Source organism: Oryzias latipes, chromosome 7, assembly GCF_002234675.1.
Source record: "Oryzias latipes chromosome 7, ASM223467v1".
NCBI classification, from domain to species: Eukaryota; Metazoa; Chordata; class Actinopteri; order Beloniformes; family Adrianichthyidae; genus Oryzias; species Oryzias latipes.
In genome coordinates this window covers 12,586,673-12,603,729 of record NC_019865.2, presented here as the reverse complement: position 1 = coordinate 12,603,729, position 17,057 = coordinate 12,586,673, and the positions used below count along the sequence as shown (strand labels likewise).

Genomic DNA, 17,057 nt, shown 5'->3' with positions numbered 1-17,057 from the left:
AACGTTTTAAGTCAGTAAACATGTGTTTACCTAAAAATCTCAAGATGCCACGACTGTTTCTAAATAACTGGAACCAAATTGGAATCAAAAGCATGAAATGGCTGCATAATTCCACAGTGCAAACTTATAAAATATATTCAGGGAAAATGAATCATTTTTGAGATTCAGAACTAAAGTAATTTTAGTCTTAGAAATTGCAGTCTGCTCTCAAAATAGACACAGAAAGGAAAAACCACACATTGTCCCTGAATCTACTTCTGCAGTTTAAAATGGAGAAAAAGGAAACTAGGTTTTGTTAATTGGATGTGTACATCAGTAAAGTCCCAACACTGCTGACATCTGACCGTCTATCATCTGGAGAATGTCTTTCTCAATTAATAAATTATTTGTAATAAATCTTGTTCTGGACATTGCAAAACTCCACACCTTCACAGAAACGAAAGTGGCCCGGTGTAGCTGAGATCCACACCTGTCACCAGAGAGGAAGTGTGAAGCTATTTCTAAATTATAGCCACTCTGTCTCCCGGCTCCCCACAACTTTGGTTTTTCAGCATAAGCAAGTGGTGTTCAAACGTTGTTTTTTTTTTTTTTTTAAATCACCATCGTTTGAAAATATGTTGATAATCTATATTTTAAAGGGATTTGTCAGGGTCAAGACTGAATCCCATCTGAGCTGTCCAGATGGATAGTTTATCACAAATACTCATCTTTAAAAAGATTTTAGGAAATAAAAATAAAAAACTTAATTGGGTTGTTAGCTTGATCCATTCTAATGATTATGCTATGTGCACAGTAAACGCAGAAGAAATAGCCAGGGATAATGTCATCTTCCACCTTCAACTTGACCCTTCCTGTTCATTTTTTCCCCACAACTGTGTGAGTTTTTGATCTTGTCTGTCAGACATCTCCAGGAACTACTTAACTTGAATATGACAGATCTAACATCGCCCTCACAGTTTAAGAGAAATTATACAGTCAGACTTGACCAAACGCATCAAACGACCACAATGGGAAGAATGGTGATGACACTGTTAAAACACAGCCACATTCAATAAATGGACACTGACATTCATCAAATTGCAAAGTAGCAGCAGTATGACTTTGTTTACACATTCAAACAGGAATCTTCTTCTCATCCGTCTTTTTCTTTAAATACAAGACAAAACAAAACCTACACAAAAAAAACACATACAAGTTAAATACCTCCATCAATGGCTGGCTCAAACCCAACACTTATGAAAATAAATAATGTGGTACAATGTGCTGTTTGTGCTCTACTTAGCCCCCAGAAGAGAAGTCTTCACTTGTCCCTCTCCACCATTTTAAAGGCTTCCTTTCACCTTCCCTCTCATACCACATTTCCCACCAAAATGGCTTCTTTACGCAACTCCCACAGCTCCCTGAGCCAACTTGACCTTTTTGGGAGAGTATGTGTGTGTTTAAGAATCAGTGACTGTTTTTAATTATGACACTTCTCACATGGTAATTTTTTCTTTCTGTTCTTTTTGGCATTTGTGCATGATTCTGAGTGTTCTCACGATCACACATAAGGTAAGTATGTTAAAGTTGCTGACTGTGCAGGTTATTATTTTGTGCTTAAAATCATGCTGAACAATCTGCCTTTCAATTGTCCACCGGAGGCAGATCTGAGCAGACTTAGGGAGGCTTTACACAAGTGTCAACATGTTTTTCCTTCAATTCTATTGATATGTTTGTTTTTTTTTCATTTGATCCACTATGAATTTTGTGCATCCATTCCCCAACATGTCCAACAAATTATGGTATGTATGGGTAGTCCAAGCAAAGTAACAGATATGGGATTGTAGAACAGGCCTTGTAAGCTGAAGGAAATGACCTACTAGCTTCTCTAAACAACCTTCTGGGTGCCTTTGGGGCCTGAGCCCTACTCCTGATTGGTGAAAGCTTAAAGAGGTGTTTCAGGGCTCAGTGACGATGTTATCACATTGTAAGTAGCCTCAATAGGCTTCCAAATGTTTGTTTGAAAGGCTTTCATAATGGCAAGGATTAACTGATAACAGCCCCAGCTGCCTAGAGAACGATCAGAAGCTCCACTTGGATGAGAAAACACATTTGCCATTTATTTGCCAATGACCAAGGCTTGAAGCTGAAGAGAAGCACTCCTGCAGTCACTACCTGCAAGTATGCAATGTCACATCTTAAGCAGTGAGCTGACACCATCCCTCTCAACTCCCATCTCTCCCCACCTCTGTGCAAAGCAGGTATTTCTAAAAACACTTGTGCCAGAAAAGAGTGCCGTGACAAGAGGCTCTCCATCAGGTCAGCAGATAATTCACATTAAACACAAGCAGGTTTTTTGAAGCTTCTGCCAACAACAATTTCAGCTCAGAGACACTGAGAGGGCATAATCAGGAACACTAGTAGTATAGGCTTTTATGGAAAGTTTTTTTTTTTATCATTCATATTCTATACAGATTAGGCCTGAAAAGTAAGACTGTTAAAGTCAAGTTATGGAGAAAAGGAGGCAGAAAATAGTCTGGGGAATGTCTAAAACTACTGTCTCCTGTCTTCCACTAATATTTAAAAGAGTGAGGAATGAGACCTTTGTCAGCTAAAGGACTTTTAAAATTCCCTGTCAAGGAATACTCCAATGGGAAGTTTTACAGGCAAATAAAAACAGCATAGTTGTCCGATGAGCAGCTGCAGTTTAACCAGAGAAAATCCTGCGTGAAAGAGTTGAGAAGGGAGAAGTTTAGGAATAAGAGTTAAAGATTCAGTCAGCATTTTGAACTATTAATGAAATTGTTGTGACTTATCTACAGTTTTAAATAGCAATATACAGACAACATTTATATGATTTCCATTGTATGATAATTGGCTTAGTGAGATGTATTGTCGAAAGTCCCAAGGCCAAAAATAACATTATTCTGCTTTTATTTTGAACATGTCTTTTGGAAACAATATGCTGAATATGTAGGGTTTGAACAAATAAATGAAAAACATCAAAAATTCTTCCAATTTTAACCTGCTTTTATGACAGTACAGTAATATCTCACACAATAATCCCATTCACTCAATCAAATTAAAAATTACTAATAAATCCATTCATTTTCAACTGGGAGATGAAGTCAAACAACCTGAAACACCTACAATAACAGCAAAGTGCTCACCAAGACATTAAGCAGTTGGAAAATAATCAAAGTTATTTATTGCCTTTTTGAAATTTTAGAATATTATCCATACCAGTTCTAACAGAAAATTGAATTGGACGCAACAGATTTAAGAGCATACTATAAAAAACATGAACACTTAAATATGTGCTAAATCTGTCACTAATTATGATTTTGTCTGTCACCCAGCCTATCCCTGCCAATATCAGCACTCCTTCACCTTGTCCATGATACCACATGTATGTAGGACTGGTGCATTTGGTTAGTTTGTATCCGCCTGCATTTTGATACTTTTGTTTTAAGTCATGCCAACACAAAAACCAAAACGGACCCATCTGTCAGTGCGGTGGGATTTGACTCAGCATCAGGGGGAATGTTTCTAGTTTTCAGATGAAAGACATGTTTTTTATGTGTTTGTGCGTGCCTCTGAGAAAAAAGGGAATTTGTAGTGAGCATGTCTCTGTTTGCCTATTTGACTGGAAGAGTGCACGTGTGTGTGTGTGGGTGTGTGTGTGTGTGTGTGTGTGTGTGTTTTTCTTTAGGGTGTGTTCTTAGATTCCACCACACCGGGACATTTCCCCACAGGTGCTCTTTCTCCCTTGCACTCTGGTTCTGTGAAAATACCTTGAGGATTAGGTGGGAATCACTGGTGAGAAAGAGGAGGTGGGCAGGGAGGGAAAAAGTAGTGATTGACAGGTGAAAGGCTGAAGAGGTGCTCAGGCATGCTGCGGAGAGGGGAGAGAAGACTGAGCACACAGATGGGTGGGGTGGGGTGGGGTGGCTATGCTCTCAGCTGTTGCCACCCACACCCATTATTACCCCTCCACCATCTACCACCCACCACCACCTGCCACCTCTTTCTTAGCAGTGCTCTCAGATCAGATTTCAAATAACTTCTCCTCACCTTTACCTCAACAAAGTCTCCATTCTGTCTTGCTTCTTTTAGAATTTCTATCCCCCACATTGACCACCTATCAGTTATCTATACTGGAGTGGTTTTCCACAATGATACACCCAGTCCAAGAATCCTGCTGTTGATTAGTGGTTTTCAGACAAACAGGTGTTTTTAACAATGAGCCATGCATGTCGGCAGCATGTCTCTAATCTGGATGGTTTCTCAGAGGCACTAAACACTGCGGAGCACCAACAATCTCCCCTTTGTGCTCCAAACATCCTCTAACTTCAGAGTTTGAGAGTACATCAGCACCCCAAGTGGTCAGGTTTAAAAATACAACTCTAAAACAGTAGGCACTTCATGTTTGGATTCTAGTTTCACCTCACCTTTCCTTTCACATACAGATGCACAAATAGTCTATTCTTAAAATAAAAGACTAAAAGTAACTAGTTTTGCTATATTTGTTGTTGCTTGGTAAAGTGCAATGAAAAAAAAGAATGTTGTTTGGTCTCTTATTGCAGACTTGTGGGCTGTCTCAAAAAACTTCAAGACGCTTGCCATCTCACACACACACACAAACACACACACACACACCCACACACACACACACACACACACACACACACACACAGATACACACACACTAGAGAAGCCAGAGCCAGAGTTTGTGGTCATAACCACATCATCTGCAAGCGTCAGGCGTACGAAGAAACCACCAGAGCAGTACGCACTGCATTGATGAGAGACAACTTTCTTCTTATGGTTTTTCTGCAAGACTGTTTTTCTACTGCTCATTTTATATCACAAACATGCAGTAAAGTTTTCCATTTCCACAAAATTACTCATAATGAAGGGCAATTTGCGTCCATATTTTTGTTTCTCTAGTTCATGTCAAAATTGTTTGGTGGGATTTGACCTAAAAATCAATATAATGGGTCTGCATTGTGTGTATGGTTTGATTTATGTTAAAAAAAAAATCACAAATCATTTCTGTGCCGTCAAAACAAATCAAACACTTAGAAAAGAAAATAACTTACAGAGAGCTGCCATCTCTTTGGGCAGGTCAGCCCCAAATCTCCCAAACAGGCTGCTGTTGGCCAGCAGGTCAAAGGGGGAGTGGCTTCTCATGGAGTTGAAGGGAAAGGGGTAGACAGCAGGTGGGAAGCTGGTCATGTGACCCACCTGCTGTTCCCTATTGGTAGCCATAGCAACGGAGAACCCAGGGGTCCGTGGCAGGCACTTAGTGTCCAGTGACGCCTGGAAATCCTCAAAGTTCAAATTTGCGTCCTCAAGGGTGAATCTTTTGGATTCCAAAAGGTTGGAAGGCCTCTTTAGAGGGTTATCCAGGTGGTTTTCTGAGGGGGGAAAAAGAGACAAAGCAATTAATTATTTTCCAATTACTGATCTATTTCAAAAAGAGAAAGGGTGAATATTTCCAATCATCATGACGAAGGTGATAAAATGTGTGGCTGCATTTAAATGATCATAAACACTGCATTCATTGCCTTTCCTTGATAAGGTTGTATTTTTTCTAAATTTCATGTAAAACAAGACAGGATAGATATAGATATGGGCACGTTTAAAAAAGAAGAGGGGAAAAAAACTTGAAGAATCAGATACAAACCAAACAAAAAAAAGAATAAATAAGTGTTCTCTGTGATCTAACTGTAAGGAATACCCAGTAAAGTTAGCAGAAAGTGAGGGGAAAACACAGTAAAGCAAGAGTTTTGGGGAAAAGGTTCTAATGAGGAAGAATAGATGGTGAGAGAAGAGAGCAAACTCTTGTTCCTGCAGTTTTGAGGAGCTTCCAGACTTCTACAGTGATTCCAGGCTATGCCATATGATTTAAATCACCAGAACTCCACTATAAAGACATTCTCTGTTCTTGCTGCCAGCCTAGCACAGCAGCCTACCTCTTTGCCTCTTTCCCCCAGGACCAGAGGCCCAGACACGGGGTCCGGAGCATGAAGATGGGAGGGCGGGAGGGGGGCGGACGGTAGAGAGAATGAGATCCACTGATTGCTAACCGAAGCTGTCACTTCCAACTAGCTTCTCTTGAGGTCAGCCTGTGGTACCACAGAAACATTCAGGCTCTAACCTCCTGCTGTCTGCTCATCACTTTGACTCCTCACATAACCACAGCGAATTCAGGCTTTGGGGTGGACAAGGCTTCACTTATGTCCTCTAAAGAAACTGGAGGGGGAAAAAAAAGCTTTCTTGTTTGCCTTAAGAGTGATTTCGTAAGCGGGTGGAGTGATCATCCTGCTTTTAAATACGACTTTGAAAAAGAGCCAACAAACTACTGTGGGTTGTGAATGTGGGAGAAAATGACAGGGGGAAAGATCTTGACAATGACTTTGATGTAAACAAAGAAATGGGGGGTGAGGGTCTAAAGCAGAACCACCAAACTGCTGACTTTCATGAAAAAGAAGAGAGAAAAAAGGAGGGTCAGTGACAGAGCCTGAGCACTTGGGGGCACTAAGGGGGTCGCACCATGCCCCAGATGAAAAGAGAGTTGTCTAAGATGTACACATGTACTGCAAACTCTGTAACAGATACATTTGCGATCAAACACTGAAAGAAATCCACATGAAACATTTGTTGGAGGACCCTGTAACCCACACGCACACACACACAAACATACTGTTATGCCCTATGCCTTTTTCTAGGGCTTTGGCTTCCTCACTGCCTCTTTCTCTTTCAACAGAGCTAGTTAATTACACCCTACTGCTGCAGGCAGCTTCAAACCACCACTAATTTAGAGTTCCATTACAGTAAACTGTTCCACATGTGCATCCAAGGCCCAGGCAGGCTCGGGTGGCCACGTTTCAGGAAGGAGCTCCAGCCGATAGGCACCCACCCCCATCCTGCCAACACAGCCTGCCATCTTTCTTTATTTTTTTTTTCCCTTTCCTTCTGTGTCTTGCTTTATACATTCTCCTTTCTCACCCAAAATACTTCCCTCTCATATACTTTTGTCTGACCATTTTCCAATACCAAGTTCTTTTCCAACCTCTGTATCCCCTTCACAACCCACGAACTCTTATTCTGCTTCTATGACCCCCGCGCATGGTTCCACTGTGTGGCTAACCCACAAAAACATCACAGAACATTTCACAATGGAACTAATGGGAGAAGAGGTAGAGACAGAGAAAAACGTGAGCTGATAATATGGACATGACTTTTTAAGAGTGTGTGCTTGGCTAGTGTTTGGCCCATTTGGATATCTCCTTTGTGAACTCAACTAGCTCCCATAAAGACAGCACAAAATGTCTGCAGACCTGGCAACGAAAAAGGAAAGAAAAAAAATATCAAATGATGGAAAGGAAAACACCAAAACACATGTGACTTTTGTATTCTCCCTGAGTGAATACTGTTTCTACATCAAAACTTGCTCATTAAAATAACTTTAAAACCCGTGTTTCACCCACTTGAAATGAAGGGCGAAACTAAAAAGGCTCCATTTTAAACTAAGCAAACCTTTTAAAGTTGAACTCTACGTTAAAACTCCCAAAACACAATACTGAATTAATAAAAAAAAAATAATAATGGCGCCAGTGTTTTTAATGAGTCAAATCAGCCCGGCAGCTTTTTTACGGTGTCATTTTATGTTTTATGTTGGGTCCTGTGGTATGATCACTTTGCCAGCCAGTCTGGGGCTATAAGGGGATGAGGGGAATTTGGAGTGACCTCATCCCCTGTTTGCCAGGGCCAAATGGGCATGGACGGCCTACCCACTTCCACTGAGCCTGGGGGGCACACAGGAGGTAGCAGGCAGGCAAAGTGCACCGGGGCCAGCAACGGGTTCATGACTACTGCAGTGACTGCTGCTTCTGCAGGGACTTTCCACTGTTGTCTGTGGCTTACAGGACAACAGTTTACCAGTTTACTCTGCTTTCCATTTTTCTATAAATAATGGACTGTCCCGTCTCGCAGTAGTCCACAAAGCAGAATAAGGTTCAGTGTTTTTCTCCCGAGATAATCCACTGATTTTATCAGCTCACGATTTCGCCTGGCCTATAAACTGTACTCGATCAAGCTGGCAATTTGGAGACAGCACTACAAGATGAGACACGCTCAAAGAGAATGAGATTCTCTTGTTTGTTGAGGAGTTAGGACTTCAACAAAAAGATGGAACTATAAATCATTCAGGAGCGAGAAAGGCAGAAAGAGGGGGAAAACAGTTCCCAGTGACTGATTATCTGCCAAACAAAGGGTTTCAACTCCTCAGTGGGCAAAAAAAAACAATTGTGCCTTAAGAGTTGTGACAGAGTCAAAGCCCCTTCAGGCAATAAGAACTGCAGTCAAACAGGCAATTAATCATTGCATCTCATGGAGCTCTGCACCATGCAACCAAGAAAAACAGCTTTTTTTGTCAGCACAAGAAACCGTCAGTGATTACCTTTTTTGAGCCTGGTTTCAGGTACCACAACTATCCTGCCTTTTTTTAATGTTGATGAATCATATATATAACATTATTTGTTTAGACAGCTACTTCATTTTTTATTTTTTCAAAACGCCTTTTGCAGATGCCTTTTTTTTCCTGTTTTCGAGAATTAAATGACTTCATGGGTGTGTGCAGAGTTCACTCAGATGGAAAAATAAGCCTCACTACAAATTGCAAAATAAAAACTTGTCAACCATTATGCTGCCAGCACAAGACATCAACTCTCAGACAGTCACAACTAATGATCTACACACTGTGCACTGCCAGGGGAAAGTGCCATTCTTATCCATCTCCAGCGTGATCTTCCCGGTTCACTTTTTGAGTGCCTATATTTTACATCTGTCAAGCTTTTGAAATGATTTGTGTTGAGCAACTTTTTAAAAGAAACAAGTTGAAGCAGAGAGGGTTGTTTGAATTTGGTTTGTGCATGAAGTCATTCTGAAGTCACAGCTAAACAATGAATTCAAACTCCATGTGTTCTCTGAACTGTGGCTCATCTTTGCTTAATAACACCACAAAGAGCCACCAGAAGGATTTATGGCCTCAGAACTCATACACGCGAATTAAAGTGTTCAAAGTGAAACACGATCATGAGAAAGAGCATTATCTTTTGGCTCTGAAAACAATATCCTCAACACTATTATCTGATGCAGAGCTGACAGCTTCCAGTCTTTCAACAAGTGCTGGGTTAATGGCTCCGAAAGAGAGACAGAGTGACAGACGCTCCGCTGTTTCCAAACAGACCTGCATTCCATTACCTGAAACTTGTTTGACTTATGCCTGCTCTTGGCATCCCACAAACACATATTTGCTTATGGCAACAATGCAAGGAGACAACTCTTGACGACGTGTCTCTCCACGTCTTCTTTCTTATTTTTTCAAAGGTGTGTCCGTGGAAGGTGCGGTGACGCCATCTTACTATCTCTACATCGTTAAAGGCTAATCCCTACTTCTTTTTGCTTCAATTTAGTGTCAAAAATAAAAGCTATGCAGACTTGTGAAGGTGGAGAGAGCTGTTGCAATACTCACAGGGAAGTGCATAAAACATTTTGTGACAAGCAACTTTTTTTGTTGTCCTGACAGGAGCTGCTTGGAGAACTCAACACTGAAACTAGACCAGATGGTTGAGAAAAACAAGTAAACACCATAACAGGAGAAGACAAGACAGATGACGTTGTAAAAATTTGAAAAATGGCGCATAGCAAAGTCAGAGCAAGTTAAATGTTGCAACAACTGAAAAAGTTATGAATGTGTAATGAAATATTGAAGGTTCCTTATAGGCAAATGGGAGGTCCTGGGAAGTCAAATCAGAGAAAAACATTTTTTTTTCCAGTATAGAGCGAAGCATAACAGATGGGTTTCACCACCGCAGCCGTTTGCCGGAGGAGTCAGAGCAGCACAAGCAGGTCCAAACACACACACGCAAGTACAGCACGCAAAACAGTCAATTCCTTACTAGTGCCAGAAGTTCCTATAGCGTGGGCTTCAAAGCAGGCAGAAAAGTTAATTCCTCCCAATTACAATGGCACACCTGAAAAAATAGACTCAGGAAATGGTGTGCAAATAGCTTCCCTGTTAATCACAGTGCAGTGAAACACTGAAATCACCTGTCTTTACCCCTCCCCACCACTTGGGCACAATTACTACAGAAATTCCAGCACTAGACAGGTATCAACAACTCCCTGATTAACAACTAAGAGGATTCTAAGAAAAGGAAAAAAGTTTCTGCAGACGCTCCAATGGACATAAGCTGCTGTTTTAGGAGTTTTGTAAAAGCAAAAATTGTCAACAAACCCACGGCTGTTGAATAATTTCCAAGATAAATGATTCTGACAAACTAATGATTATTGATGTTGATATTATAGTCTGTGCTTGTCATTTTGCATGTTTTTCCTTTATATTTAAGCTCCCAAATGTATCACAATTTATAACAACTAAAAAAATTCCGCTACACATAAATATTATATGATGCCTGCATTTCATAACGGTTTTTCTCCCATAATTTTTAAATCACATAAATACAATAAAAATGGGAGAGTGCTTCTGAAGCAGCGAGGCTTCTGGCCAGTTGAACACACAAAGATTTAGTCCTTGTGTGTGCACGATGAGCTCAAATGTATATCTAAACAGCCACATTAGTTCAGAAAGTAACCCCATAAGAAGCAAAGCCATGCCTCTAGTAAAGCCCACAGGTGCTTGTTCTGAGGAGGAGGAAAACTCACGGATGCTTCTCCACCTCCGGGATGAGCTTCAAATCCAGATGTTACAATGTCAAACCAGATGGCAGAAGAAAGTTCCAAAGATAATGCTAGTTTTGGAATATAATCCCACACTCGGTCCATTCACTTCAGTCACACTTTTCTCCAGAGTAACTCTACATCAAGCAACCCCCCCCCCCCCCCCCCCCCCCCAAAAAAAAGAAAGTTGTGGACAGCAGGTGCAAAGCTGAAGTCATTGTCTGCTGACCACACACTTGTGGAGCAATAAATGGAAGACACTACTTTCTAATTGCAGGTGCTTATCTGCATGTGAAAACTTAACAGCACAGCAGCGACACGTAATTACGAAATTATAACAAGCAGAACTTGTTAACCTGGAACACGTGCCAAAATCCTTAAAATAATCTTAACTGCCAGGAGAGCAAAGTGAATCAGCTTCCAAGTAAACTAAGAGCAGAGCAGCAAACAGGCCTCACTTTGCAGGACTCAGCCAGAGCGGCTTTAAAACACGAAAAACAATGCCTCTCTCCTCCAAGTGCTCATATGCTAAATATTAAAAAGAGCAGGTCAAGGACTGGTGACTCCTCTCATGAATACACACCAAACATGTGCAAACGTGTACACAGGAACACACAAACATATGCCAATAATAAAGAGCTCCACAGGCACTGGATAGCATTTGAAACACTCACTAACAAGCACATGTGCGCACACAGGCACACGCACACACACGGCCGGAGAAGTTTTCACATAAACCAAGTGTCACGCTCACATTTATAAAGAACAGAGAAGCAAACAAACTGTAGCAAAGCATGCAAACAAACATGTGTGTTGGGATACTCTGCTGTTTACACGTGACATTTTCCGAGGTGATTTATGGTCTCCCAAGCCTCCCAAGAGTCTTGCACGCTTGTTTCTGTTTTCAATTAAAACTCAAGCCTTAGAGTATAAAAATGTTCTATTAAACAGGCTGAAAAAAAGGAAACAGAAACCAACAAAGGTGGCTGATTTGAGTAAAAGTAACTCACTGAAGGTGCCGATGGACAGATGAGGACCTTGACACAGAAATCTGCTGAGCAGCTCAAGCCAATGAAAGGTCGGAAAAGACGTTCAAGAGTCCCTTTGACGGCGCAGACAGAGAGGCAGTGAGCCTCTGGCTCTCTCCTTCATTCTCCCCTCCTGCACTCCACTCCTCCTCCATCTCCTCCTCTCTTAGTCGCCACCTTTCCAAATCATTCTTTCCCTCCCCAAATCCATGCACCCACTGTCTCCCTGAGATTTAATTATATTGTGATTCATAAAGCTTTTTTTTTGTCATGTGACCCTTAAACTTCAGATATATCTTTTCACAAACCGCAAAATGCCTGGAGGGGAGGGGGGTGCCCACTGAGCTTCCGTCTCTGCTTTTAATTCTCTCTGCCTTTTTTTATGTTTCTCGGGTGAATCACTTTTTGGCTTAAGTTTGCGCTCAATCCACGCCTGTCGAAATGGTGAGACGCTCGAGATCAGAGATCATTCACATTCCTTAAAAATGAATTAAATCTGGTTTATTGGGAGAGGAAGTTTTAGGATCTTTAATAATACAGAACACTGCCTCTGCTGTTTTTGATTTAAAACGCACACAGAATCAGTTTAAAGCCACAAGTCAGTTCAGCCATAATTTTATGTGTCGCCTCCAGTCATTCGTTTAATCTTTTTAATGAATTTCAGTGTCTTTTTATTCAGTGAGGGAACCAAATGTCATACTTTTTGGTGGAGGTACTTAGATTTAATTTGCTAATGATAGTCCAAGAAAAAAAATGCTTTTGATGCATGAAGCTGTTTGAAGTACCAAATGCAAGAAAAGTGTAAAAAAAACAAAAATTAGGACTTAAAAGTGAGGGTATGTCCTAAATGGCAGGTTTTTGTGGCCACTGGCCTTTTAGTCAAAACTATTGGGTTGGCATATCGGCAGCATCGGCAAGAGTGACAGATGTGGGTGTGCCCCTAAATGTGCCCCTCTCTCCCTATGAGAACACACGTTTCAGATGTGTGTTTGTGGTTCTGGGTGTGTGCCCTGTTTTACTCAATGCAATGTTTCTCAAGTTGTTTAGGTTGCGAGGAGCACCTCAAACCTCAAAACTGGGAGGAGTAGGCACACCTCAACTGGCATCTCAGAGGACACTTTTTTCCTTGTGGCGTCAGCAATGGAGGACACACAAAAACACCTTAGTGCAAACACACACGCGTGAGCTTCTTTCCCACTAATACAAACAGCATTTTGTCCAAACCAAGCAAAATTCAGCAAGAAAAATTTAGATTACCCTAAATAAGAACCACTTATTCTGAAGCTTCTCTTTTTCGAGGAACGCCAAAGGTTTCCAGCTGGAATTACTGAAGCGTATTCTGAGTAAATGAATAGATAAGCAGTAAGAGGGACTGCTGCTTTTATGCAGAAATGCTAGATCCAGGAAGCACAGATCTGAGCAGCACTACTAACAGCCCTTTGGCTGATCTTTATCTCATTGCTATTTGATGTTTGGGTTCCTCATAAAGTCACTAAGGCTAATAAAAGTCCCCTGAATGTTTACACAGTCAGTTGTGTAACAGAAATGAAGAAGGTGGTAGTCAGAAAACTATGTAGAGTGGTGAGCCCAGCTGTTGGTGGAACTGCATGGAGACATGAGCCTGACTGAGGCAGTGTCTTCGAATCAGAATGTGCAGTCAAGTGCACGATGATGGTCTTTGTGTCAGTGCACGGTCCACTCGCTGCTTTTGTCCTTGTTAAACTGTGCTTTGAACAGTGCTCATCCTCAGTCTGTGGCTGAAACGCAGAAGTCTGCATGAGACTGGATGAGTGTGTGTAGGCAGTAGCAGCAGTGAGAAGGTCAGAGGTTACTAGTGTTTGTGTTTCAGTGTCAGTGAAGTGTGCTCCAGGCAGAGATTTATGATCATTGTATCTGGGAGGCTGCAGAGTGAAGGATAATGAAGACGGATCAGGGTGCTATCTCTGTCTCTGGGCACCACTGGAAACGTGCCCTATGGCCCCCGCCATTCTCGACTCATTAACTTCAGCCGGTGACATCATAACGTACTGCCCTGACATCAATCCTAACACAGTACGCTCCTACGAAAAAAAATCACACACACACAAAACGGCAGTTCCTCCCAGGAAGTCATCCGGCAAACACCAGCATTGTTGAGAGCATAGCTCTGCAGCTTCTCTGGGTGTGTTTATAAAATTATGAAATATTCATGGCAACATCTTACTCGGTCGTGTGTTTCCACTTTAGATTCATCATATTAGCATTCACAGAGCAACAGAGTGGAGGCCTGGAGCTCGCTGGCAGTGCAGTGAGACAAAGCAGGGGAGAAAAAAAGAGGAAAAGGGGGGAATAATGGCAAAGGAGGAGAAGAGGTTAGTCAGGTTACAGAGAGAAGGAGGTGAAGGGGCCAGTGATACCGGCAATGAATGAGGTGTAAAATAGAAAGAGAAAGGGGTGGATGCTTGATGCTGGTGGGGACAATTTTCAATTAGTAACTAGATGCCCATTATGAGATCACTATTTCCCCACATTTAGATTGATGTCATTCCGTTCTGAGACATGGCAAAAACACACACCAGAGTGTCTGGCATGCACACACCAAGCAAAAATATATTCATGCGCACACATTTTCCTTGCACTTTCTTGGTTATAGACTTATATACACATCCTGTAAAATGAAGGGGCGCATTCATTCCACCTGGCAAAGTGCGCTCATTTAGAGTCCAACTGCCTTCAAGTACAAATATACACGGAGGAATACAGCTCGCAGGAAAATGAGCTATACTCATGGCAGGCAAGAGTAGAAACGTGCGAGAGACCAAAGGGCATATACCACCACTTCAACGAAAACAAACCTGGGAACAGAGACCCGGAGCCAAACGCTGTTTTATTGCACTCGAAACTACAGGGAAAAGAGGAAATAAAACGTGTCTGTGTGCGCACACGTTTTGTGCAAATTTTGGGGTGCACTCAGAGGTTGTGGACACAGCTACCAGTGTGTTTGCCAGCAAATGAGCCCTCTTTTCCCAACATGTGTGTCCAATGAAAAGTGAATGGCTCTCCTGTCTATACTTTCCTTAAAAAAAAAAAAAACTCTTAAAAAAATCAGCCATGATGTCACCATGAACCCATCTTGAACTCACCTCCGTCAAAAAACATTACTCCAACCCTCCTTCTCTTTCTCTGCCTCATTTTCTTTTCCACCTCTCCCTCCTTCGCACTCTATTACCGCTTTTTCTCTTTTCACTGAGCTCCCATTCTTGTTTGTTTTTTTCCATATTCCTCAACATTTCCTCTTCTCCTGGTCCTTGTCTCAACGATTTTCTGCACGGCGAAAAAATGCCAGGATGTTCTAATAATCATAAACTGTATAAGCTGCTTTAAAATTAAGATAAAAACACCACAAAATGATGTGAATGCATCAACAGGGGCCAAAAAACTAAAAGCAGAAAAATGAGAGATGAGTGAGAATGCAAATGCATGAGGGGGTGAAAAAAAAAGAAAGAAATAAAAGGTGGGGGGAGGGAGGGGGCAGCAAGAAGGCAGCCAGAGAGCTACATATGGAAGTGATTCTGTAATTACTGCAAATCTCTGAGCTCAAAAGGAAAGCTCTTCTTTTCCATGCCTTCTGCCCTGCACATAACACTGAAAGCATAAGAAAGCTGGGCACCAAACTCTGCAAAGGGAAACTGGAGGAGGAGGGGTGGGGGTGGACGGACAAAAACTAGTTTTTCTTGCTGGGGTGTCATGTTGGGACTGAAACATGACAGAGTTTGAATGCAAATTTCTCAGGAAGTTGGCTGAATTTAAATAAGCTTTGTGCAACTTTTTAGGCCACTTTGCTGTACTTTTCTGAGCCAGAAGGACCAAAAGTGTCACGAAGCGCACATGCTGGGGAAAAAAATATGAGGAGCTAGGCAGACAAAGAGACAAACGCACTCTGGTGAGAGTTTTTCAAGCCTGCGGCAAGAGAAAGATCTGCGCAGGTGCGTCTGTTGGCAGAGGCTTCTGTTGCCCTCGGTCCCGATCGCAGCTTCAGCAGTCTGTAATTACCCGTGCCCTGTCATAACGTGTTCCAGGGAGAAGTGCGTAAATTAACGCACGCCCAAAAAATGACGCGGCTCGGGCTGTGTTCATTCCACGACACTTTCAATTCATAACGACAGGAGATGATTCATGGAAGGCACAAACTCCGACCTATCCACCTACCTTCCTTGTCTGCTGCGAAAGTTCACGCCGCTCAAGTCTGAAGGACACCAACTTATCGGTGGAAGGATCGACGTGGAGTCACGGACGCGCCTCAGACTGGGCCTGAAGAGGAGTCCTCCTTTGCTTCAGTGTTTCCTCACTGATCATTTTAGTCATTTGTCAAGTTGCTTTTGTTTGTTGCCAACCGATCAGACCACTTTGTGCCGACAGCTTTTGGGCGTTTATCAAACACCCAGCGCAAATTCATGACGCAGTGACTCCCTCTAGTGGCGAACGATGGAACTGAATAAACAGAAGCCCAAAGGAGAGGTGTCAAAACATTTGCCCGCTTCTCATGTAAATTAGAACCGATTATTTGCACCAAATAATAAGATTTATAACTTCTCAGTCATTTTTTAAAACATTTTTAAAGGAATAAATGATTATTTATTTAATTTGTTTATTATGGATGTTTAGACATTCGATAAATGTGATTTTCAAAACAAAATACTATTTTAGAATCTGAATCAGAAATACTTTACACAAGTTGCGAATGCTTTGTCGTTTAAATGAACAAATATGAATCTGTTGGGTAAACCCAACTTAAACCAGTATAATGCAGCTGTGTAATGCCAATAACACAGACTTACTCAAATAAAGATGTTTTGATCAATTGTGTCCAAAGCATTACTGAAATTCAAAGCCCCACGCTGATGACAATTGTGCTTTTAACATGTTCTTGTAGCCTTTTTCTTACGGTGGAAGACATGTATGAAGCAAATCAAGCTTAAAATTTCATTTGTGAATATTTCTTTATTCAAATCTTTGTGTATCAGGAGCAGATGAAAGAATGAACAATGATGTATAGGTGCTACAATCAGCGGGCCACAAGCTCTCTTGCAGACAAATGGATCCATTAATGTCTTTGTTTTTCTCCTTTGGCATCTGGCTCAGAAGTGTAGGGCTGAATACCTCCAATATTGTTAGCCATTTTTGTTGCACCAGTAATGTTGAATGACTATAAGCTAACATGAGAGAATGTAGACAGTTGAATGACAGGAACTGAGGGCAGGCTTACTCTGCACCAACAGTTCTGCCAACAACTCAGAGATGAATTTCTAACTACTGCCGCTC

General features: G+C 41.6%; 1 protein-coding gene across 3 annotated transcripts in view; it reads right to left on the bottom strand.

The window, feature by feature from the left end:
* Positions 1-16,148, bottom strand: part of LOC100125535 (retinoic acid receptor gamma-A) — a 44,459-nt gene extending 28,311 nt beyond the window's left edge. For 2 of the 3 annotated variants that reach the window (XM_004070461.4, XM_020704669.2), the window contains exons 1-2: positions 11,739-11,869; positions 5,082-5,399 (exon numbers count right to left, since the gene is read on the bottom strand). In XM_004070461.4, the coding sequence (XP_004070509.1) occupies positions 5,082-5,250 (169 nt within the window). In that variant the 5' untranslated portion in view covers positions 5,251-5,399; positions 11,739-11,869. Of the gene's footprint in view, positions 1-5,081; positions 5,400-11,738; positions 11,870-15,944 lie in introns of those variants that run through there. The other variant, XM_011477111.3, reaches the window with a different exon arrangement.
* Between the last annotated feature and the right edge of the window lie 909 nt (positions 16,149-17,057).